The sequence below is a fragment of the Vicia villosa genome, linkage group LG1, assembly GCF_029867415.1.
Source record: "Vicia villosa cultivar HV-30 ecotype Madison, WI linkage group LG1, Vvil1.0, whole genome shotgun sequence".
Classification (NCBI taxonomy): Eukaryota; Viridiplantae; Streptophyta; class Magnoliopsida; order Fabales; family Fabaceae; genus Vicia; species Vicia villosa.
This window is the reverse complement of record NC_081180.1, coordinates 32,420,344-32,446,752: the sequence shown is the minus strand read 5'-3', so window position 1 is coordinate 32,446,752 and position 26,409 is coordinate 32,420,344. Positions and strand designations below refer to the sequence as shown.

Genomic DNA, 26,409 nt, shown 5'->3' with positions numbered 1-26,409 from the left:
GTCATCTCTGAATACATCTTCTGCGTTAAAATTAAATCCATTTTTTATGTTTTTTATTCTCTTCTTCTTATATTTTTTATTCTCTCCCTAATTTATTATTTTATATATAGACTAAAGTTACACCCTTAATATATATATATATATATATATATATATATATATATATATATATATATATATATATATATATATATATATATATATATATATTATTAATTAAATAAAAACAACATGTTTATCTTAAATTTTTTATTATTCTTTAATTACAAAAATTTAATTTCTTTTTCATTCACCAATTAGTTTTAGATTCCCTCTAAATCAAAAATCAATTTTGGTTTCCCTCTCACTAAATAGTTCTTTTTCACTTTCCCTCTTTCCTGATTTCCAATTCCCTCTCACATTTTGTCAAAAACAAATCCATCTTGCCCTAAAACCTTTCCCCTTCTTTTTGTTAACAAAAACAAAGCGTATGGATATGGGGTTGCCGGTTGTTTGACATTATCACTTCCTAGTTCTCGATCGTGTCCCCTACTGAGATTTAGGGTTTACCCATCATCATCAACACTCTCTTTTCAATTGATTTTTTCTGACGCATCTCTCAATTCATCACCAAATTCTACATTGTGGTAAAATTCTATGTTCCGTTTTTCTAATTTTAAATTCAATATGATACATGATTCTTAGTCATACGGGAATTTTTGGTCATGAATGGATTTCGTAAGCGGATTATTATGAATGGCGGAAAATCTGATTTCATAAATTGTTTTTTTAGTCTCTAAGTTTGTTTTCTGCAAATCGATTTGTCGTCTTTTATTGCAGGGAAAATTGCAAAATGTTTGTCTATTCAACTGTAATCAAATCTTCAACAGAAAATTTATTCAATGACCTGGATTTGGATTTAATTGTCATCCAAACTGAGGTAATTTCATATCATTCCTTTGCTTGGCTTTTATTCTATTTCCAGACTTTGTGTGGACTTTCTACTGATAACATAATTGTTTTAGAATCTCAATTCCAAATATGGAAGCTGTGTTTGGTTGCTTTTGATGAACTTATTCAGCACTCATGATGACACTCAAAAGGTATGTGAGCTTTACCTTTGACCCTCATCCTAGGGTAGAATCATAGGCTGTATTTTTTTTATGTAATCTAACAATTTGACTATTTGTAGATTGTTCAAAAATATACAAACGCAAATGTTGAGATTCATACCATTAACCAAGTTCTAATCTTCCAACTTCTATTCGAACCGTTAAAGCATTAACAGAGGTTGAGACTTTTGCCTTGACTGCCGATGAGCTTAAATTTGTTGCTAGTTAGTTTAGGCATCTTCATAATAGACAAGTTCAACATATTTTTCGTTTTTAATTACTCTCAACAATGGAGAACTTGGGCTGCTTGCTTTATTCAAGCAGCATGGCGGCGATATTGTAAAAAGAAAGTTATGAAGCTTTGTCAAAAGGAAGAAGAAGAAGCAAATGAGTCTGAAGGAACTCACGGCAACTCTGGCGGCATTTCCTCCAGCCTTGGCGCTGCCTTAATGAAAAGTCTAATAATATTCCTTTGTTTCATTAGGTTGCTTCTCAAGATGTTTATTCTTTGCATAAAACTTCAACAAGAGATGTAAGTCAGTTGCAACTTAAATTTATAGTTTTTTAATTTAGCAGTTTAGTTTTGCAAACTTTATCAGATTGCTATTGATAACCACCAATATATCCAGATTATTGAGTAACAAAACCATTTTTTTATAATCTCTAACAAACAGACCCTAAATTTATATATCTTATCAATATAATGAATAAATATTCCCTTCTGTGTTAATAGCATTGGTTAACTTTATATGATTGCAGCATGTGAAACGTGTAGCGTTAAGGGATTTCAATGCTAGAAGTGCTGAAGTTCTATGTGAGGTGAGTGTAGTTAAAGTATTGTGGACATAAATTTTATTATTCTAGTTATTTGTGGAGTGTAACCAAATTGTGGCAAAGCTGCAACTGCTTCAGCTCATAGCCTTAATAAAGAATATTGGTATCTCATTTTTGGTATTTTGATGAACAGTTAAATAAAGCAAAGAGGAACTTATTTTTTGAATTTTTGAATTTTTTATATCCTAAGTAAATAACCTAAGTTAAAACACCAAATGAATCTCTAAATGAATTAAACCAAATAAATTAATCAAATCCTAAAATTAAACTAATTATATTAACCTGATTTCTATTAAATACAACTGTTGGTCTTTAGTAGCTTTTATACTATGAAATCAGTCCGTGTTTGAGTTATGTTGTTGTTATTAATATGTTTTGATTACTTGTGCATAATTTACCTTTGTCTTCATTATTTAAAAATTAAAATAAGAATAGAACATTTTCCACGTGTATTATGTACCCATTTTATTGGAGTTCAATGTTAGTGGATATAGATGTTGGTTTCGTCTCTTCTTCTGGCTAAAAGAGATTATACGAAGAAACCTTGGCAACTAAGTTAAAAGTTATAATGCTTCTTTACCTCTCATTTGTATTTGATTATGCTTTAAATTAATATTATAGTATAATAATAAAGAAAACTTAAACAATAGGATATTATGTTTGTAACAATTAATATTTGAATTGAAATACAATCAAATCCTTAAATCCATAGTTCTGTTGGATGAATATTACCTTTTGAGATTTCATTATATAGTTCATATTTTCGAGCAGCATATTTGGTTATATTATTTGTTTATAATTTTTGAGTTTATAAGTGAAAATGTATTCAATCCGTGATTTATAAGTTCTGAGTTCTGAGTTTGATTTATAAGAAACATGAGTTGGTATGTCTAAATCTATATATTGTTGATTGTATACCTGATAGTATAAATAATTAATATTTGTTCTTATTTGTAGGAATCGAGAGATGGACGAACATATAGCAGAGGAGAAATGGATGCAGTTTCTTGTAAAAAGTCTGACAGGTCTTTTGTCAATGAAAATGCATAATGTAAGTACAAGTTAATTCTTTTGAAATATTTTGTTAGTCTCCTTAAGGTTTGATAAAAAAATCAAATCTTTTGGCATCTCTTAGAGGTGGGAGAACCTGACTGAAAACTGGTTACTAAGTCACAGTTATGTTATGGTTCTACTAAGTTACAGTTCTATTATAGTTCTACTAAGTTATAATTATACTAAGTTATAATTAATTAGCCTTACACTTTTTTGTCTCATGAAATTTCACCTTGTATTTTTGAGAACTTATAGAAAGAGCCATAGGATTGACGACAACCCACCCCTTTTATTTTTAAGTTCTCAACACAAAATTGCTTTTTTAAGTGAATTGTCCGGATCCGATATATGTGATGGTGTTGGAATTTTCGTTTCACTACTAGTGTCATCCAAACCATAATGAATTTTCATTTAAGTGGTGGGTCATCATATCATATATCATATAAATAAGTAGTAAATTTTTATTTCCTGATTCTAAATTTAATTGCAGAAACAACCAGGGATTGGAATCACCCGCTGATGGTAGACGTTCATCTGAGTCTAGCTACCGTATTGCAAATAATGGATCAGCAAGAACAAATTAGACTTTGCTATGAATTAATTAGATTATGAACTTTCTTATATATTTTTGGCATAATGTTACTTATTATTATAAGATTAGGATTTTATATATTTTCGATTTTTTGTACTACATGACATGATTATGGAACTCACATTTTTTGATACTATGATGCTTATTTTATATTAAATATTTTTGGTTGGAATTAATTGGATATTAAATGTTTTTTTATTGGAATTAATTTTCTTATGTTAAAAAGTGATAGAAAAGTACTATAAATAAAAATATTATAATATAAATAATTTAAAGAAAAATATAATACTATATTTAAAAATATTTTAGTAGGAATAATTTAAATAAAAAATATAATACAATAGATAAAATTTATAATGGTTTAAATTGTTGCTAAATTTAAATAATTAGTAGCGCTTTAAACTGATACTAAATAATTATATTTAAAAATTTTAAATCAAATTACGACGGTTTCAACTGTCGCAAACTACAAAAACAAAAATCAAAGACATATTTACGACAGTTCCAACTGTCAGGAAATCACATTCACGACAGCTTTAAACCGTCACGAACAAAAATGAAAACAAAAAGCAAAGGCATGTTCACGACGGTTTTTAACAGGCGCCATTTCTAGTTTATGTCAGTTTCAACCCGTCGTGAAATAGCGCGACGATTGGCGTGACAGTTTTGGCACCCGTCGCGAAACATGTTGGGGACACACGATTCTGCGACGGTACTGCAACCGTCTAGACTGTACATTGCGGCGGTTTTAACCGTCGTAATCTGCCAAAATAACTGTCGCAATCTACCAATTTTCTTGTAGTGTGTAATAGTTATTTGACTGAGAGATCTTCGATTAATCAATACGGTTAATCATGATGTTACTTCAGACAAGATTAATGTTGTCGAGCGATAGATGATAACATGAGTTAATGATTATAATCTAATTCTAACATCTCATAATCATTGTTAAAACTCAACTTTTACGTTGTTATTGTTTTATTTCTATAAATCATTTCTCAATCCAAACTTGAGTTCATTTAAAATATTAACAATTACTCATAAGTTGTTTATCATATCATTCCACGTGGAGAAAATATAAAATATTCACTTAATTGTGTTTTTATTTCAATACTACACGCTCATCAAAATGGTGTTATGACGTTTAGATATTACAAGTTTATTAGTAGTTTTATCATTGTAAGTTATTTTTGCGCATTTTGTTTAAATGGTATGCATAAAGTAAGGTATTATCCTTGTTATTTATAACTTGTTTGTTTAATGTTCAAAATAGTTGCATATGTCAGCAAAAGATCAACCTTATTTGACCATACAATTAAAATGACGACTCGCCGCAACGTAAAAAAAAAAAAAGAAACAAAGAAGTACTTATGTTGCTATGTAATACAACCCTAAAGAAATGACTTATAATCAAAATCTGTAATGAAACTAAAGTATTAAAAAAAACAACTACACTAAAAACTGCAACAACAATCCTAGTAATGGAATGCCTTATTTCAACAATTCAGGAAAACATAGATCATCTAGGTATACCATCAAGAAATGTTTGGTGGAATGAAATAAAATTGGATCATCAGGATTATCTATGATGGTCCTTTTGCAAGCATACATCATGAGGATCCATACTATCATTTGACCAAGTTTTATGAGATACCTAACACCCTTGGAGCATATGAAGAAGAAGAGGAAATTATGTTCATAAGAATCTTTCGTCATTCTCGAATAAGAAATAAAAATGATTGATATTTGGATCAACCAAGAAACAACATCAATGATTGAAATTTAATAAAAGAAAAGTTCATAAACAAATTCTTCTCTCATAACAAGTTCATGGAATCAAAAACATCCATTTTCTTCTTTTCGCAAGGAAATCATATAAATTCTATGTGAAACATGTGAGAGATACAAATAAATATAGATAAAGTGTTGAGCCAAGAATATGACAACCTTACATTGATTAATATATTTATAAAAAGACTTATGTAGCATCCAAAACTATTACTTGATGCAAGAGTGTTGAGAAAAATGTAAAAGGAGAGATTGAATTGTGCTGGTTTAATAAAAAAAATTGTTATTCTAAAGAAAAAATTAATGCAACGGAAAGTAAAGAGACTAATTTGTTTCACCTTGTTAACTAGATACTAATTTGTTCCCCCTCACACTTAAGAGCTTTGCATTATATTCAACTTGATTATAGATAACCACTAAGACAACCTAGACTTAGACTTCCTTGTGTCACACTAGGTGAATTCGTTGACTTATAACTTTGAATGAACTTTCTTGCATCACACTATGCTTGCCTTAAACCATTAATGATTTTTCTGCCTCACACTAGAGGGCCTTTTGAAAATTAACGTAGGTGTTTGTTTATAACAACTTACACATAGTGGTAAATTTTATACAAACTTGGTTATAACTATTTAAATTTCTCAAAAAAGAATAATGAATAAAAGAGCACTCATGTCTAGGTGTTTGTTCTTTGATTATTTTACAATGATTTGCAAAGCTTACAAATTGTTCAAAATATTATTGTAATGACTCAATAGTAGTACAATAGTTATATGTGAATAAGCAATCTTCAAATTTTTAAAATTTTCCTTATATGGTCCTTGAAAATTTTGATTTTCTAACTAATTGTCTTTGCCAATCATTTCTCCATTGAGAATAGGGTCATTGGAACAATACTATTTGTATAGAGGTTTATCCCTTCATTTCTTGTACCGATCTTTATGTTTTTATTTCTTGTACTGACACAATTCACATAATGTTAATATTGAAAGAATATTCTATATAGTGTGACATAGCATAATAGGTCTTCATCATTAAAGCATAAGTGATCAGTTGCACTAGATATACATGATCAAATTTTACTAGACATAGATGTTCACATTTTCCTTATAGACAAATAATCACATTAGTCTTGGTTAGGACTTTTCAAAAAAAAAAAACCTATGAACCGAACCAAACTAAAGTTAAAATATCTCAAACATTATGTTTGATTAGTGAACAAAATTGAAAGTGAAACCGAATTGACTTGAAAATGAAAAAGAAAAATGATAAAAACAAGTTTAAAAGTTTTTACTACAAAATTCAAAAAAATGTATATCAGTTTGGTTCTTTAACAGATTGTCCAGTTTGAAAAAAATTATCTTCTAATAGTTTGGTACGGTTAAGAATTCTTAACCGGTATACCAAATCAATAAGTTTGATTCCATTATATTTAGGTAAATTAAAATGGGTGGATTCGACTTGGGTGACCTTTTACAATGGTTCGGTTTAGTTTTCTGATTGAACTGTATCATGAACAACCCTTGTTTTTTGTATAGATGGTCAATCTTATTGACTTTAGTATCAATGATAATTTTTCTATTTGGGATAACTTATAATTTCTTCTATCTAAGTGAATATGATAATTTAGACATGAAGTCTAGGTGACAAAACTTGTTGACTTTAGTACAATTGATCATTTCCTTAGTCTTGTTACTAATAATCATGACTCTATTTTTTATATAAATTTAAAATCAATTTACACATGAAAACAAACACATTAGATGTATGAATTGTTCTTTATATTATTATCGTATAAAAAAGTTCACAATTAGAGGTTATTTATTATATTCAAATCATATTTAGTTCAACAAGTATCTTCTATCTAAAGAATGAAAATTCACAGACACGAGATAACTCACAAGATGTTCTAATATAGCAACCACATGTTGATTTGTCAAAACCTACAAACTTGTTTATTTCCAACTCTTAAGTGAAATATGGTATACACCTACTTGTTACAAAGTCATGCAATCTTTCATAAAATGGAGTATAATGTCATATGCCCAAAATTGCTAATGCTTTTTTGGAATGATCATTTGACACTAGTCATGTGCAATTTTGAACCGTTTACATCATCCTAACTTTTACATAGATCTCATTAGAAACATAAATTAATTACTTAAAAAAAAACACTTGTTTGTTTTTGTATTTCCTAGATGTATAACTTTGATAATCCACATATCTATAAACTTTTTCTTGTATCGACACATCCATGTTAGTTTCACATAGTCATCACCTGAACCCGACCCTATATGGGTTTCGGGTTATCCGACCCAAATGAACTTTTTTATTTAAAAAATTAAAATAAAGACTCCATCATATTTATTATCAATAAAATTAAAAATTATGTTATTTTAAACATAATATATTTTTAAATACTATATTATCTCTTATAAATACTATAATGTATTTTTAAATACAATATATATCTAAATTATATAAAATAATACTTGAATATTTAACATAAAAGAAAAACTAATATATAATATAATAAAAGAATGTTGTTTATATTATTGTATAATATTTAAAAAAAGAGATTGAATAAAATAGATATAAAATTTAGTGAGGTGAGAAAAATTAATATATTATTTTGGAGTAAAAGAATATATATTAAAATTAATATATATTTTTAAAAATTTATAAGGGCCATGCTAACTTAATATATAATTAAAAAATTAATATATCCATTATGCCCTAAGGGCACATGTTAAGGATACTATAATTAGAAAAAGTTAAATATAATTAAATACAATAAAGTTATATTTAAAGTTTTAATACATTGAATGCACAAGTTCCAAGAAATTTTTTCTATAAATATCTCATTAACTTGTGCCCTTGGGGCACATGTTAGCTTTTTCCAATTTATAATTATACAGGCATAATGGATTACTCGTTGTCTATATAGACTATCTCTAATGGTAGCCGACCTTTTAGAGTTGAACTAAAAAAATCCTAAAAAATATGAACTTTAATTTTAAAATTTAAACCTTAGGATTTTTTAAACTTGACGGACCGGCTCATATGACCTACCTATTTTAATATCTCATAAAAAAAAATATTATTAGATACTAGTGCCTTATAAATTTGGATGACATATGTAAAATTATCTTTGTTTTAGTATTTCATCACATCTAATATGATCATCAACTAATCATATGTTTATTTATATTTTAACAACTTATAATATAATGTAATCTTAAAATAGCTCTATAGTATTGAACACGTCGATAAAATTTACAGGTAAATTTTGTGTACTTATACATTTGATCATCAACTTCATACATTGGAGCATCAATTTTATCGATATGTGATTAAATGTAAATAAATAAAATATTAATCAATATTAAATTAAGCATATAAATTTTCCGAACATGTTATAGATTTTCCGAACATCCATAATATTCTAAACATATTTTTTGTTGTTCACATTTTTCCCTTCCAAATATGGGTAACTTTTTTTCCTCACATTTCATTATTACTAAATATCCTGAATGAAAATTACATTATGAATATTTAACTCTTCTAAAAATGAGGAAGTTATTTTAATCTGAACATATGGAATAAATTAAGATAGTATTTGACCAAAAAAACTTAAGAAATTAAAACAAGATAAAAAGCATTTTTTTAGAGTGCGAGCTACATGGGAGGAGATATGAATTAGATTCTTTTAAAAATTGTTTGAAAGCCCAAGAAAAATACTACATTGGACGGTTAGCAAAAACATTTTACTGGGCCGTAGGAATATCATCCTTTTGAGGATTTATCTTGCAACCTCTGATTTAACCTAACACCCCAGATGAGGACTCCAATTACCGTTATGTCTTTAGTAAATATTTCTGGATTTTTTTAAAGTCTCATAGTTATCAGATTTTCCATTGTGGTACAGGATGTTTTGCAATATGATGAAATACTAGACTTTTAAAAAAAATATATGATATTTTACAATTTTTAATGAAATGTCGAAAAAATTTCGATAAAAATATATGGTTTTCTGCAAAACTATTGACAAAATACCGTTTTTTAGAAAAATTAGTTGCATACATACTGGTTTTATAAGAAATCCAATAACCTATAATGTGTATTGAATATTTTGAAAAATCCGGTACATACCAATTTTTTTAAATATATATTAAAATATCTGGTAGGTAGTGGTGAGTTTTGAAAAATTCTTAAGTTTTTTTTAATACATTTATAACTCCACTACATTTTTGGATTTCTTATAAAGTGCTACAAAATAAATTATATTGAGTTTCTAAATTTTTTTCCAGTGCCTAGTTTTTTCTACATATGTTGGTTCCCATATTCTTGAACCTCCACTACATTTCTGTCTCCATCGGTCTGTGATGGAAGGCAATGGAAAATTGATTTCAACTTCTCCTGAACTCAATGATTGTTGTTAATAAAACTAACTGCAATAATTTTGTGTCTACTCGAAACTTTGCATGGAGATATCACTAACGGGAAGAATGTAATATTCAGGTTCCTGGTCAACGAGACCAATATGACATTATATCTAGAAGCAATAGGGTAACTCATATTAGGAATCGTCGACCAATTGTCACACGACCTTGCATACCTAAGCTAGCTACCCACAACGAACTCGTAACTTCTGATAATGTGTCATTGAACACATTGGAATATATTTGATGGTGTTGATAAACTTTAGTATCTAACTGCGTCCGAACCAAAGACCAAGAGACAAGAGTCTTCACCCCATCCAAGTAAAGCAACAATAGCATGGAAACCACAATTTCCATCTTGAATCACGTCAACAATGTCATCATTGAATTGATGTAAGAAAATAGAAAACTAAGACAACTAAAGAAGCTTTGAAGACTGGCTATACGGTTTAATTTCAGTAGGTTTTATACATGATCTCTTCATAGTCTGACTTCCCTACGAGCCCTTAACATACTCTCACTATGAAGGATCATGATGCACATCACTCTCTTGACCATTTTTACTCTTCTTATTTTCTGAAAAAAATTCTTCATTGCCCTCTGGCCTAAAATATCCAAGGTACTTAAATACCTCTTCAAATCTTCACACTCTTCTTATAAATTCAATTGTGTCCCATTATCTTGTTGATTGACCTCATGCTCTTCAATGTATAATTTCTTGTAAAACACATTAATCGATTCTAACGAAACAAGCTCACCTTGTATTTGAAGACCTATAAGTTCACACACATAAGGTAACACATATGTTGTTCTAATGAAGCAACCACATACATATTTGTCAGAACCAACAAATTTTACCCTTTGTAGCTCATTTCCAACGTGTTATATACACTCTCTTGAAACAAATATGTGCAATCTGGAGTAAAATGTAGTGTTATACCAATGCTCAATGTTGGTAATACTTTTTTGAAATGATACTCTTATTGAACCTGGTTGCAACTTCAACATGGTATTCACAACATCCCAACTTCTACATAAATCTCCCCGGCTAGTAGTCACATGTTTTTTAGTCTCTAGTGAACAGACTCAACCTTAAAAACATAAATAGAAAAAGGATGTCATTATTTGATAATTAGTAATGTACCCATATTCAAAGTCACATCGACGTGCATGTTTGTTGTTGTGTTCCCAAAATGAGTAACTCTATTAGCCCAAACAACAACAAACATTTATTTATAGGGTGTCAACCATTTTTCATGCACATAGTGAACAAATAAAAGAATATCATCACATACAACCTCAAAATGCTTCAGGCGTACCAAAAACTCTGACTCCCTATTCAAATACATGATGTTTTTACATAGATCCATAACATGCTCATGCCTATAAGATTGGACATACTCCTTACACTTTATACTAACATTTTTTGAAATATGGAACACACACAACATATGGGTTAAGTTTGGCAACACAACTTCCATGGCATTCATCAACGCTGGTTCACTGTCTGTCACCAAAACCTTTGGTAAAAACTTCTCGGAAATGAATAAATCTTTCAACTTTTCTAATTCCCGTGTGAAGTTCCCCCCCCCCTTTCATTTTCCATATAGGAAAATCCAACCGAAAAATAAACTTCATGAATGTAACAACAACATTCTCAAGTAGTGGTATTCGGTACCTGTTTGTTTTGTATGTACAATAAAAAATCAACACCAAATGAAATATATTCATCAACTTCACTAAATCAGGATGCATCTAAATGATATCAGCAAAAAAATTTGAATTGTCCATGTTTCTACTCTAGTACATGTATTTCTCTTTATGAATAAAACTCAACAGATGTTGCATTTCATTCAAATGACCACTCTTGCTTGTCCTATATGTATACCTTTCCTTGTAGAACTGGGTAACGCTCGTGAGGTTTTCTGGATCCCTATCTTTGAAAGCAACAATAATGTATCTCTATCATTCACAAACTATCTTTCATCATCTTTTAAACGACCTAAAACCTCATGGCCATCTAAGTCCTTATATAATATATGATTATGAAATACACACCTAACCATAACCTTCCAACTGCTACCACTTGGCACCGATCTCAGCATAAATGACAATTTAACTTTCATGTTATAACTACCATACAAAATTTCTTCTTTTTGTAGTTTCCTCCTCTCTTACAACCCATAATACATTTATCTCCCTATAATCCCATTTGTGGTATCAAAAAAAATATTAACAACAATAGTACCATGTTGTTTACTAATGGAATGTGCCTATGCTAACAATTCTGCTCGGGATGGAAATATTTGTCATTTATAACATATACAGAATAAATTATCAATGTCAGAGATAACAAAAGCCTATTAAGTTTTGAACAAGTTAAGAATAAAACATGTAAGTAAAACATACTACGTCAGTGGTGAAAAACTGTGTAAAATCTACAAAGAATCCATCATGATCTAGACCGCACAAATGAAACATTATGAACTACCGAATTTTTCACAATAGGCAAAATATTTGGTATATCATAATTTTCAATATACCCAGAATTTTTGGGTTTATCCCGGATATTTCGAATTATTCGGTAGAAAATAGAGGTTTCCTATAGATATATTAGTTTTTCAAAAAAAACATATAGAAATATATCGGATTTTTTTTAAAAAAAGTGATAAATACACAACTAATTTTCATAAAGTACTGATTTTTTAAAAAAATATACGGTAAAAATGCAACAAAATACCGTATTTTTAAAAAATCTAGTAAAAAATCATATCGGTTCTTAAAATATCCAATAAAATTGCATACATTTTGCCTTTACCGAAAATTTTTGTATCAAATTTTTCTACATAATTACCGATTTTTTTTCATTTTCTTATCCATTTTCCAAAGTAAATTTTTTTGACAACACGTAAAATTTTGAAAGATAATTAGTGCGAAGGATATTTTTTACATTATAAAAATGTGTGGGAGTGTCCAATTAAACTGTGGTTATCAAGATGATATTGAGTTGATCAAGAATGGTATTACTCCACTTGTAGAAGGTGCAACACTTGCACAAAAGACTACACACAAGGAAGAGAAGAAGAAAGATTTCAAAGATTTGTATCTCATTCAATAATTTGTTGATGCTAATAATTTTGAGAAGGTTGGTGACTGCACATCCTCAAAGGAAGCTTGGAAAATCTTAGAGAAAGGTTATGCATGAGCTGATAAAGCAAAGGTGGTGTGAGATTAAAATCTCATAAGAGGCAGTCAGGGTTAATTGAAATGGAGGAAAAGGAAACTTTTAGTTAATTTACTACAAGAATCACAAGATTGGTGAATCAAGTGAAAGTTTGAAGAGAGACAGTCGCCAAACAGTATATGGTTGGTAAAATATTGAGATCCTTAACACAAGATTAAATGGCGTAGTCATTGCCATTGAAGAATGCGAGGATCTTTCAAATATGAACAAAGAAGAGTTGCAAAGTTCTTTTGAGGCTCATGAGCAGAGAATGGAGTAGAGGAATGTTGACAAAACAAAGGTTGAAGTTGCTTTGCAAAATCGTTTTGTTGGAAAGGATACGAAAGTGACGGGAAAGTGGTCCATGAGTAGAGGTAGAGGAACTACCACAACAATAAAGGTTAAAGTTGAAGCAATAAAAGTGGTCGATCAAGCAATTGCAAAGGTGGGAAAAATAGAGAAAGTAGAGGAAGATGGAGAAATGACAAGAGCAACGTCCAATGTTATAATTGCCAAAAGCTTGGACATTTTTCTCCCGAATGTCATGCCAACGAGAATGATCCACAAGAAGCTGAAGCAAAGTTTACAAGGCAAGTAGATGATGAGAGCACACAATTAATGGTGATTACTGAAGTAGAAAACTGTGTAGGAAAATGTAGCCAAAATTGTGTACCATCGCTTAAAAACGTGATGGTGACTACGCGAGAAGATGTATAATGCAGCGATATTTGATACCTTGAATCCAGTTGTTCAACGCACATGACAGGAAGGAAGGATTGGTTTGTTAAGATCAGTCAAGCGTTGAATAAAATGGTGAAATTTATGGATGATAGCACAATTGCAGTAGAGGGTATTTGCGACATATCATTCAAGAGGAATAATGTTGAGCATTTCTTGATTAAAGATGTGTTGTATATTCCACAAATAAAATTAATCTTTTAAGCATTGTTCAGTTGCTTGAAAGGAATTACAAGATTCATATGGAAAACAAAGTGCTGAAAGTTATGCATGCAAATGAGAGTTTGATCCTAAAGGCCCTTTATGGATCAAAACGAAAATTTCAAAGTTGAATTAAAAGTAAGAGAGCATAGATATTTTGCAACTAAATCTACTAGGGAAGAATATATTTGGCAATATAGACTTAGGAATTTGAACTGGAGAGGTATCAATGCTATGCAGAAAATAACACCATTACAAGACTATCATTGATCAATATGGCAACTAAAATATGTGAAGAGTGTGTGCAAGACAAACAATACTGAGGCAACTTTAGCAAATATGTAGGATGCAGAACCAAGTGTCATCTTGAGATGGTGTATTCAGACGTTTATAGACCGATGCAAGTTGACTCAATAAGAGACAACATGTACTTTGTCACTTTCATTGATGATTTGAGTAAAAAGATGTAGAATTGCTTGATTAAAATAAAAGATGAGGTGATGGAAGTATTCGAGAAGTTCAAATCCATGGTGGAAAGACAGAGTGATCACAAAATCAAACTCTAAAAACATATGTTGGAGGTGAATATGTCTCAAATGATTTTGGAAAACTTTATGATCAAGAGGGTATTGTACATGAGGTATACGCCTCAACGAAATGAAGTCGTCGAGAGGAAGAATCAATCAATTATGAACATGATGAGAAGTATGTTGAAAAGGAATCTTTTGACAAAAATCATTATGGAGAGAGGTGGTGTCCATAGCTACATATTTGTTTGATTGGTGTCCAACAAAGAAGCTGAAAAATATTACATCTGAAGAATCATGGTCTTGATTCAAGCCAAATATGAGTCACTTAAAGGTATTTGATTCGGTTGCTTATAGACATGTTCTAGATCATATTAGAAAGAAGCCAGATGACATAGGAGAACGAATGATACTTGTTTGGTATCACTATACGGGTGGCTACAAACTCTATGATGTTGCCAACAAAATATTTGTAATCAGTAGAGTTGTGATTTTTGATGAATTAAAGGACTGGAAGCATGCTGAAGTTAATTTAAATAGTATTAGAAATGTTTATGTAGTGTTTGAAAATGCAGAAAATGCAGTTGGTGAATACCAAATGGAAGGAAATGTTAGAAGATTAACAAGGAAAATAGGTATGCTCGCAAGATTACAAGACTGTGAGTTGTTCCCCGATAATGAAGTGAATGATAATGGTGATCTTGTCTATTTTGCGCTCATGGATGTATATAAACTGGTGAAAACCGAAAAGGCCTTAAGTGATCCAAAGTGGATATGCACAATGAAGGAGGAGCTTGAATCGATTGAAAAAATAAGACATAGGAGCTAGTCGATCTACCTAAAGGAAAAAAGCCAATTGGTGTAAGATGGGTATGTAAAGTGATGGAAAATCCCAAAGGTAAAATGATCAAGTACAAGGCTCGGTTAACAAGGGGATTTTTGCAAAGAGAGTGAATAGACTTTGAAGTATTTGCACCGGTGGCTAGGATTGAAACTATTAGACTAGTTGTTGGTATTAAAAATAGCAATAATTGGTCCATCTACCAAATAGATGTCAAATCTCCATTTTTGAATGGTCCTTTAGAAGAAGAGGTGTATGTGACACAATCACCTTATTTTGTTGTGAAAAATCAGGAATCTAAGTTCTATAAATTGAAAAGGCATTGTATGGGCTGAAGCAAGCACCAAGGGCTTGGAACAAAAGAATTAATGGGTTTCTAAAGGAGATAGAATTTGATAAATGTGTATCCGAACATGGGGTGCATGTGAAGATGGTACAAACAAAGGAGTGATTATCCCATGTCTATACATCGATGATTTACTGATTACAGGCAATAATGAAGGTTATATTACCGAGTTCAAAGGTGATTTAATGAAGGAGTTTGAGATGATCTATCCTGTTCTCATGACATATTTCCTTGGTATTGAATTTCACAAGTCTGAAAAGGGATTTCTCATGCATCAAAGGAGGTATGCTCTTGAGATATTGAAAAAGTTTAAAATAGAGCATTGTAATATGGCCATTACCCCCTGCAGAGCCAAGAATACATTTGTCAAAGAATGAAGATGAGTAGGATATTAATCCAACATGGTACATGAGGTTGATTGGATCATTACGGTATAATGTAGGCATAATGAAAAAATTTATGAGGAAGCCAAATGTATCACACTTGCCAGCAATCAAGAGAAATCTATGATACATCGAAGGTTCGATTGACTGCGGGATTTTATTTCTCACAACAGATAAAGGTAGAAGCTATAAATTGCTCAGTAATACCGACTCAAACAGGTGCGAAGATTAAGACGGCATAAAATCCACTGATGGATACATCTTTATGTATGGAGAAACGCTGGTATCTTGGTGTTCTCAAATAGAACCAGTTATGACACTCTCTTCTTGTAAGGTTGAGCATATTACAGCGTCTATGTGTGCATGTCAAGTTGTATGGTTGATAAGTTTGATGAAGGAATTAAGCAGAGAAAAGTATGAAACTCTGATATTAATGATAGATAATGTTTCCACTATAAAACTTGCCAAGATTCCCATTGCACATGGGAGAAAAGCATATAGAGATGAACTTTTACTACTTGAGAGAGCTTCTGAGTGAGGGAAGATTGAAATTTGGGGTATTTCAAGAGTGAAGATCAAGTTGTCGATTTGCTAACCAAAGGAGTGACGATTGAAGTGTCAAGAGATTGAAGAAACACATGAGTATGGAAGACTTTAATTAAGATGGTGTGTTTAAGAAATGTGATTCAAGTAGTTATAAAGGCGGTAAGATTAGTTACAAAGTTTGTAAGGTTAGTTACAAAGTTTGTGAGGTTAGTTACAATCTGTATGGTTACAAAGTTTGTAAGATTAGTAACAAAGTTTGTAAGGTTATTTACAAAGTTTGTGAGATTAGTTACAAACTTTGTAATTAAAATTTTTTCTCTCTCAATATTAAAAGTTAACAACCATTTTTCACCCACAATAATTACTCTCTCTAATTATCTCACTCTCCCCATTATCCTCTTGTTCATATTTCATCTTGTGATTGGAATTTTACCCAACCGACTCGATATATCAGTTAGCATTAATATGATATTAGTGTATCAAATATTTATATATTATTAACTTTTTATTTTTTTTAGTAGTTCACTAAAACGACGATGTGTCCCTTTGTAGTTATAAATCCATTATTCAGTTTTTCATTGGAGAGCTATCAGTCAATCTCAATGTATTTTGTCTTGTCATACCGAACACATTTATGTATAATACTAGTGACCAATTTATTATTGCAAAAAAAGTTCATAGAGTCTTCACATTGTATCTTGGTGTCTTATAGCACTTGTTTCATCCTCAATAATTTAAAAATTCCTTGTGCCATAACTTTAATTCTACTTCAACATTCGATCGAGAAACTACACATTGTTTCTTACTTCCTCATGAAACTACGTTCCCACATAAGAAGATACAATATCTTGAAGTAGACCTTCTATCACCCATTGAACCTGCATAATTTACATCAGTGTAAGCTTCCATGGTTAAACTTCCTCCTCTTTTAATTAATAACCCTCTCCCTATAGAGGCTTAGAGATAATATAGAATATGTTCTACTATTTGCACATGTATGTCCCCTTGATCATTCATAAATTGGTCGGCTAAACTAACTACATATGACAAATTTGGTCTAGTATGTGCCAATTGAATCAACATTCTCACTAATCTCTTATTCTGACCCTTATCAACTTTGTCACTACCCACCTCAAGGCTTATCCAATGATTTTGTTCAATGGGTGTAGTTTCTAGTTTGAACCCTAGTTTCCTTGTTTCTTGCACATGATCAACCACATAATTCCGCTAAGAGATAAAGATGCCTTGTTTTAAGTAGGCTACATCAATTCCCAGGAAATAATTGAGTTTCCCAAGGTCTTTTATCTTAAATTTTAATGGAAAATTTTATTTGCATAATTATCTCTCAATCAAGTCATCACATGTAACAATAATATCATTAAAATAAACAAGAAGTATTGTTAGTTTTTCTTCTTGTGAATGTTTGAAGAACAACGTATGGTCTCCTTGAATTTGCTTATAGCACAAGCACACCATAGCATTTATGAATTTTACAAAATAAGTACAAGGTGATTTATTTAATCCATATAAGGTATTCTTCAATAGAAACACATTGTTTGGTTCCACCCGCAAGAACAAAGTTGGGTGGAATCTCCATATACACCTCATCCTCTAAGTCTTCTTGTAAGAAAACTTTTTTTACATGATTTAATTCTCAACTAGAGTGATATTCAAGAGATACTAATATTTGAATAGTATTCATCTTTGTGATTAGATCAAGAGTAACCTCATAATCAATGTCATATGTCTGAGTATATCATTGTGCCACTAGTCTGACCTTGTAACAATCAAAGGGCCATTTGCCTTATATTCCCGAGTATAAATCCACCTGCAACCAATTAACTTCTTACTTATTTGTCTTTCCACAATTTTCTAAGTCCAATTTAATAAAGTGATTCCATTTCCTCGTCCATATATTGAACCCAATTTTTATTTTTCAAATCCTCTTGAACAAATAATGGAATTATCACAAACTCTATTGCTGCATAAAACTTAGATAATGTGGAGAGAGTTTCTCAGAAGACACAAATTTAGAAATACTATATCTATATGTAATCAGAAATAATCTTTTATCCCTTATCAAAGTAATAGGTAAATAAGTTGGTTAAGTATCACAAGTATAAAAAATATAAGAATCATCAACAGAAGAATCTTTTTTGGTCCTTACTTCCAGTTCAGATGATTGACTTTGTTGAAGTTTCCTATGCCTCCTAGGTTTTACCCCTTTATGTTTGTTACTTGTCAATTTAGTTCTTGGTTTATTTTGTCGTATTTCACTCTTCTCACATAGTTTCATATTCTAGGGTTAAGTTCTTAATCTGTTTTACACATGCATATTCAAGCTATTTAATTAAAATCTTAGCAATATGCTTATAGTTAAATAGTTGGAGGTTTGAATCAAGAAGCACATTTGAGAATGATTTAATTAGTGCCAAGTCCTGATTTAGATTAACAATTTATTTTGATGAAAACTTGAAAATATTAAATTGTGGTTTGAATTGTAGTATCTCATGACTTGAATGAAACTTTGTGGAATAAATCAAGATTTTGCTTCTTTGAGTTTGATTGAATCATAAAACTGCCTTACTTAAATCAAATGCATTTTTGAAAAATAGGCTTTTGCCTATGTGAGTTTAATTCAAATAACAATAAAGCATGAATCAAATCAGAGAGGTTTGATTCGAATCACATGTTTTCTTGACTCGAATCAAATTGAGAAAACAAATTTTGGATTTTGGTTTTATGGTCTTGATTCGAATAACAAGTCTAGTTGACTCAAATCACATGATTCAAGTCATAAAAAGGGTTGATTTGAATCATGGGAGCAACTTTTCTTGGTTCTTAATTCAAATGATTCACTCTCTTGTCTTAACTCATACTTATCGCTTATTATGACTTGAATCAAATGGCATTTTTCTCTCATTTTTGTGCTTGATCTCCATCACATATAAAATTCATTTTTAAATCCCTTTCATAAAATTCACAATTTTCATAATTTACACACCCACTTTATGATTTAGAACATACAACACACATTTTCTTTCAACATTCAAAAAGGGTTTTAAATATTGTTTTGAGTTTCGCAACCAAAATTTGTCTTTGTCTTAAACCTCTTGCATCATCCATTGTTGTTTGGATTAAGTTCACATCTTAGAGTATGAGATCTGTGAGGAGGATTGTTTTGTGTTCAACATTTTGTGAAGAATTCAGGGTTGGCATTTCTGTGTGTGGTAGTGGTTGGGATTGGAAAATCCAATGAAAAATAAACAGGTTATTTTCTCTAGGATTACTTTGATAGAGATCTATGGAAGCCTACATATAAATTTGGAGTTTTATCATCTTCAGATAGCTCAAGGCTCAAGGAACCGGTAAGGTTGAGTAAAGGTCAATGCAAGAAGGAATCTTGGAGCATCATTTTTGAAGCCGGAAGGTTGAAGTCAAATCGAGTAATGATTTTTCAAGAATTCAGTGTTAAAAGTTGTGTCCGGAGAAAGATGATCAGATAGAACATCTATATTTTCAGCATTATTCGAATTGTTATTGTACTACATGAATATGTGTAAATTTATCAAAATCATAGTCGAAGAAAATCAAACTTTCAATGGGCAATCATTGGAGAATGGATTAGGCATAAGCGAGGATGAACTGCCGAACCACTATAAATCTGGTGTACAATATTCTTATTCTTCTCTGTATACATTTTGTTTAAGATTACATATTAGATTTAGTGTTTTCTTCTAATTACATGATATTAGGGTTTATCATATTGATAGAGATTTCTTAAATAGGTTTTAGGTTTTATTAGATTGAGGTTCTAAAGCTTTCTTATTGTTGATTAACACTGAAAACTATAATGTTAAATTCTTTTTTACTCATTCAAGATATTGATTAATTTGGTATTTTTCATTTATCACCTATTTTATGTTTCTGATTAAGTGTTCGTCGGTTATGTCCAAAAAGCATATGCATTTTAAATATAAAATTTCCGCATTGCAAACAAAAATTTCAAACTCTAAATTTTGAAAGTAATTTTTTTAAATTGGTCTATATTTCTAGGAAGGTCTATTCAACCCCACTCTAGATCATTCAAATTAATATACTCCCCAACATTTTTTTCTAAAGCGGACCATGTTTACTTCTCTTTGATACACTAGTGTTGATGCTAAAGGCATTGATTCCTAAAATAATAGAAGATATTGAAGGATGAACGATTATAGAGTTAGGTTAAGGTTTAACTATTAGATAACTAGGAACACTTATAAACTCGTGTCTAGGGTTATGCTCACTAAAGAGGCTAGGACTAAGGGTAAGGAACTCGAAATCAAACTCCAGGTCATTTATGTTCTCCCATTGAGAATGAGGATGAGTGAAGTATGACACATTTTTATGAAATGTGACATCTTTGGAGATAAAATTTTTTGACTAGGAGGATGATAAAATTTGTACCTTCTTTTGTAGATGCAAACCCAAAAAGATACACCTAACAACATGAAAAAAAATTAACTTGCAGCGGTGTTCTTTATTAACATGAACAAATGCAACACAATAAAACACACAAGACTCAAGGTATTTTATATGGGAATATAGGAAAAACATGCGAGCTACTCTAAACAGGACCAACATTACCTAAGACTCGAGATGAGACCTCTAATTAGTTATATAAGTAGTAGTCAGAACTGCCTCTCCCCAATAAGAATTGGGAACAAACATTTTAAATAGGAAAGATCGAGCAACATCAAGTAAGTGAATGTACTTTCTTTCAAGAAACACGTTTTATTGAGGGTGTTGACACAAGATAATTCATGGATAATAATATGTCTATTAGTGAAGTTGGAAAATTCATGATTGACATATTTTTTTACCATTGTCTGATTGGATTCTTTTTATACCTTTTTTCAAATTGTGTTTGTACTATATTATAAAATCGTATAAATGATTATGTCACATCTGATTTAGTATTGATAAAAAATCCTAGTTACTCGAGTATAATCATCAATAAATGAGAAAAACCATTTAGAAAAAAATATTAGAGGTATGGGTAGTCCTGAAATATCATAATGAGTGATATTAAATGGTTCAACATGTTTATAAAAACTAGAAAAAAAATAAGTACAATTGTGCTTTGCTAACTAAGAAATGTTATACTTAAAAGACTTAACACACTGCTGTAAAACCCAAGACGAAAAGACTTAATTATATAAATAGATTATGTCCAAGATATTTGTGGTGAAGCCAAATTTGTGAGGTAGAAGAGGATTACGTGTATTGGAGATAAAAGGACAACACCTTTTTACTATTTGAATCCTCAAAGAATTAGTATAACATGTCATTTTCTTTATCAACTATGATTGTCTACCTCGTGGTAAGGTCTTGAAAAATACAGTGAGAAGTAAAATATATTACTTGACAATTATGATCACAAGTAAGGTTGTGGATGGAATTAAATTATTGAAAGTGTGAGAACATGAAACAAAAATTTTAGTTTGATTGAAGTTTGCAATTCAATATTTCTAGTGCCAACAAAACGATCAAGACAGCCTTCAACAACAATTATATAAGGAATACTTAAAAGTGAAGTGTAACATGATAGCTATGAGGAATCAAAAGTTATATAATTAGTAGCCCCAAAGTCAAAAATCCAAGCATTCATTGGTATAACACCACAAATGGTAAAAGATCGGGAGCATAAACTCTTACTAACAATTGTTAGTGATCCAGTTTCAGAAGTCTTAATAATGGAGTCAGTAATAGGCTTCAATTGTTCCAAGTAGTTCAAATGAAAGAGGAAAGATAAGTGTCACCCTTAGAAAAGCTTTCACTATCATGGGTAATATGCAACTACATATGTCTGATTCTAATGCATCTACCGATAGCCTTCTCCTCGGCTAAAAATATGCTCATTTTTATGTAGTTTTTAACGCATGTCCTTTGTATGCCCAATCTACTTTGATTGTTCACAACAGTATTGGTCACAACCATTCTTCAATGAGGATGATGAATATTGTATTGGGCTTAATTGTTGAATGACCCGTGACGAATATTGTATTGGGCTTAATTGTTGAATGACCCGTGATGGGTTGGATTATTCTTTTAGCTAGCATGTTAAGAGTTCCCTTCTCTCTTCTAATGGTGATATAATCTGGCTATTCCATTAGGTAGGAAATTAACCATGTCGTCGTTCCAACAGAAAGAGGAAAGTAGCAAAAAGTTGGGCATGACCGTGAATAAGAGATCTGATGTGAAGTAAGATTTGTATTACACAAGAGTTTTTTAAATTATATATTTATATATAAGATATATATACGCACGAGTAAAAATTATAGTAGTGTAAAATTATACTACGAATTGAGATTTACGTTTATGTATGTTTAGCTGCTTAGAATCTAATTGATTGTGTCCCATGACACTTCATAAAGTATTTCATTCATATTTTCAACATTAAAGACAAGTGCAAATAAGTGATAACTCAACACCTACTAAATAACAAATCATCTTGAGAGTAAGAATGAATCGCCTCATCAATCATATTACAATGAAAAGATTAGAATACATATTAATATTTAAAATATTTTATCATTGAAAGGGTCAATTTATGTATGTCTTTTTGTTTATATCTAACTGATTGTGCCTACTGTCCCTTTATCAAATGCAAATTAACATTTATACATGTTTTGTTGCTTGGATCTAACTTGTTGTGTCTCATAACATTAAAGACAAGTGCAAAGTTATAATGAGTAAGATGTAATATGATTTTGAGATAGATATTGTAAGAATCATAACAAAGCTAAATAATAATTTTATGCAGCAATGGATATATATTGAATTGTTATTCATTTGTGTATTTATATAGAATTGTTACTTAAAATAAAATAGGTATCTTGTTGATAGTGCCCCGTAATAAAAATAGAAATTTTGACATTTGAAAATAAGAATTTTGTGTCTTAAATAAAGACAATGGTTAATTAAAATAAAATATGTATTTTGCTGATAATGCCTCGTGAAAAAAATAAAAAATTTGACATTTGAAAATAAGAATTTTGTGTCTCAAATAAAGACAATTGTTAATTAAAATAAAAAAAGTATTTTGATGATAGCGGCCCGTCAGTAAAGTAGAAATTTTGACATTTAAAAATATATATTTTTTAATAATTATGAATAATTTTTTAATAATCAAAAAATAATTATGTTTTCGATTGAATAAATTTTTACGCATTTCTCTTTGTTCCATTAAAAAATATTCAATTTATTAATTTATTTATATTTTAAAAAATAATAGCTAAATAGTAGAATATTAGATAGTAGATATATTGAAAAAAAACTATTCCTTTATTTTTATTTTAGTTATAATTATCTCTTACTTTACAAGGTTATACCAATTTGGTTCTTTTGGTTTAAACCATGCTATGTTGATGATCATATTAGTACAACTTGACAATAACATGACACATGTTAAAACAAAAAATTGAAAGAAAAGTTACATTAAACCTAAAATAACAATATGAGAGCAAATACACAGTTATTATAGTAATTTTTGACCATTAGAAATTGAGGTTATACTTTAACAACATAACAAACCAAGCTTCATATTCAGGTTAAGGGAGATGTCTATATTTTAGTGTCCGATGATGTATTAAATAGAATTTACATCTAATGGAGAGCCTATATGAAGAAAACAAATTAAAATTGTGTCAAATTTTTTGACAGTGACATATGTTAGGGAGTGGAGCCTTTATGAAATAAAGTGTAAAAGTAATATTAGTTATGAGGATGGTTGTTTATAAAAACTAAACCATCAAATTAAACCACATTGAGTCTAATGATAGATATAACTTTCATTGTTAATTATCAAAAAGAAATATCAATGTAGTTGTACTAACCTAAAATTTGGTACATAAATATTTTGAAGTATTGTTTCCATTGAGTCTTGTGTGTAAGCCTTCACAATTTTGTACATAAAAAAACACCTCAATGTATAAACTACTATTAACCGAAATTATTAATCAATGCTTAGTTTTCTATGTATCGCTAGTAAAAAATATGTGCACCCACACGGATAATTATTTATGATATTGTATAAATAATTAAAAAATTATAATATTTTAGATTCTTTAAATAATAATCATATAATAATATAATAACAAATTTTTTGATAATGTGATGACACATGAATTGGAAACAAAAGTTTTGAAACACACAGTGGTGAAGTAGATGAGAAAAATGAAAAACAAACATAACAGTCAATCAAACTATTTTGTGCAGATATCAAGTCATCTATTTTGAAATGATGAAAAACACTTAAATCTAGTTATGGATCAAAACATATAAACACTCAATCAACCAAGACCATTGAAGGACACATATGAATAACACTTAAACCAAAACCATATAAACAGAAAACCAAATTATTTTGATCAAAGCATATTCAAACGGTTCTCAAGTTGTTATGATGTTCGCAAGAGGAGCACATGAAAACTTACAACAATTGTGATTACACCTTCTTTTCCAACTCTTTTCTTAGACTTTGCAATTAACTCACCAGATGTAAATCCTGTGAAAACATATAAACAAATATGTACCAAAATCCAACCACATTATAGGAAAATAATTACTTCGAATCACATTTTATCCTTCTCATTTTAGAAAAGATTTGTTGCTTACTTGCTTCTTTCTTTCGAAATCAAACCCCTAGTAAAATAAAATAAAAAACACTGTAAATGAGAAGAAGAAAACAAATATGAAATTATAACACCATAAATGATAAAAATAAATATAAGAATATTAACTACTAATTCAAGCTCCATTCTCAAAAACTCTTTCCTGTAAACTCTTTTTAAGATCTTAGAATAGATTTAAGTTCTAACCTATGAACTCAGAATGAGAAATAGTGAAAGAGAGATTGAAATGAAAGATGAGTTTCTAAGACACCATAGAATCGGAGACAAAGATTAGTGTGGTTATGGGTTTCTGTAGTTTTCTTCCTATCTTTATCTTTGATCTTGACATGGGTTTCTGCAGTTTGCTATGGGTCTTAGAAGGGATAGAGAGACGGAATAGATCGGAAAGAGTTTAGGATGTGAGTGGCCTGATTTACTAATTCATCTTTGTTATCGATTTTAACATGGATTTCATTGAATTTTTTCATAGTAATGTGTGGCTTTGTATCAAAGGTTTTCCTATTCTCGGTGGAAGAGAAAGAAAGAGAGAGGGAGTGAATATTAGGGTTGGAGAAAAGAAAGAGAGAGAGAGAGAGAGAGAGAGAGAGAGAGAGAGAGAGAGAGAGAGAGAGAGAGAGAGAGAGAGAGAGAGAGAGAGATAGAGATAGAGAGAAAGAGCGAGAGAGAGAGAACGGAGAGAGATAGAAAAATTTGAGAGTAGTGTCTTTGATAAAAATAAGTTTTTCAATTTAGACCAATGAAAGTGAAACACTTGGTGCAAGAAGATGAAAAAGTGAAGGGTTAATTTGTTAGTTACCAAAATGTCAGATTTGTAGTATAAATTATTTTTGAGGAAATGGCATTTTAGGGAGTTTGGTCAATCTTTTAGTAATGGGTAGATAGTAGAAGTAGATAACAGTAGCATCTAATTTAGGCCAAGGAACAAAAAGGGTCACTCTGTCTTAGTCCTAGTCCTCGCGTGTGGCTAAGCCCTCATGAGTTTGATTCACAATACCCTTTCATTTGATTTGTTAGCATTATATATAATGCAGATTATATAGATTAAAAGCAAATAGACAAGACAATAAGATGTACTGCTGTTTATTTAAATCATAAAATTAATTATTTTTAAATTACCATTATTATACAT

At 30.2% G+C, this 26,409-nt stretch overlaps 1 protein-coding gene across 3 annotated transcripts; it reads left to right on the top strand.

Annotated features, from left to right (window-relative positions):
• The first annotated feature begins 378 nt into the window (after positions 1 to 378).
• Positions 379 to 3,735, top strand: LOC131603943 (UTP--glucose-1-phosphate uridylyltransferase-like). 3 transcript variants are annotated; one of them, XM_058876424.1, is made up of 7 exons: positions 379 to 626; positions 820 to 919; positions 1,005 to 1,082; positions 1,576 to 1,623; positions 1,851 to 1,910; positions 2,883 to 2,976; positions 3,469 to 3,735. In XM_058876424.1, the coding sequence occupies exons 2-6, from the start codon at positions 833 to 835 to the stop codon at positions 2,973 to 2,975; spliced, it is 366 nt and encodes a 121-aa protein (XP_058732407.1). In that variant the 5' UTR covers positions 379 to 626; positions 820 to 832; the 3' UTR covers position 2,976; positions 3,469 to 3,735. The 3 variants fall into 3 exon arrangements, 1 of the variants encoding a protein (XP_058732407.1); XR_009284554.1 differs by lacking the exons at positions 379 to 626; positions 3,469 to 3,735 and having other exon boundaries at positions 869 to 919; positions 1,172 to 1,623; positions 2,883 to 2,917; XR_009284553.1 differs by lacking the exons at positions 379 to 626; positions 2,883 to 2,976; positions 3,469 to 3,735 and having other exon boundaries at positions 878 to 919; positions 1,172 to 1,623; positions 1,851 to 2,072.
• The last annotated feature ends 22,674 nt before the right edge of the window (positions 3,736 to 26,409 follow it).

Excerpts from the sequence above, each read along its gene's own strand:
- LOC131603943 (XM_058876424.1), top strand. The coding sequence starts at position 833 with ATGTTTGTCTATTCAACTGTAATCAAATCTTCAACAGAAAATTTATTC. Across the intron at positions 920-1,004 it reads TAATTGTCATCCAAACTGAG|AATCTCAATTCCAAATATGG; the intron begins GTAATTTCATAT and ends TAATTGTTTTAG. Across the intron at positions 1,083-1,575 it reads CTCATGATGACACTCAAAAG|GTTGCTTCTCAAGATGTTTA; the intron begins GTATGTGAGCTT and ends TTGTTTCATTAG.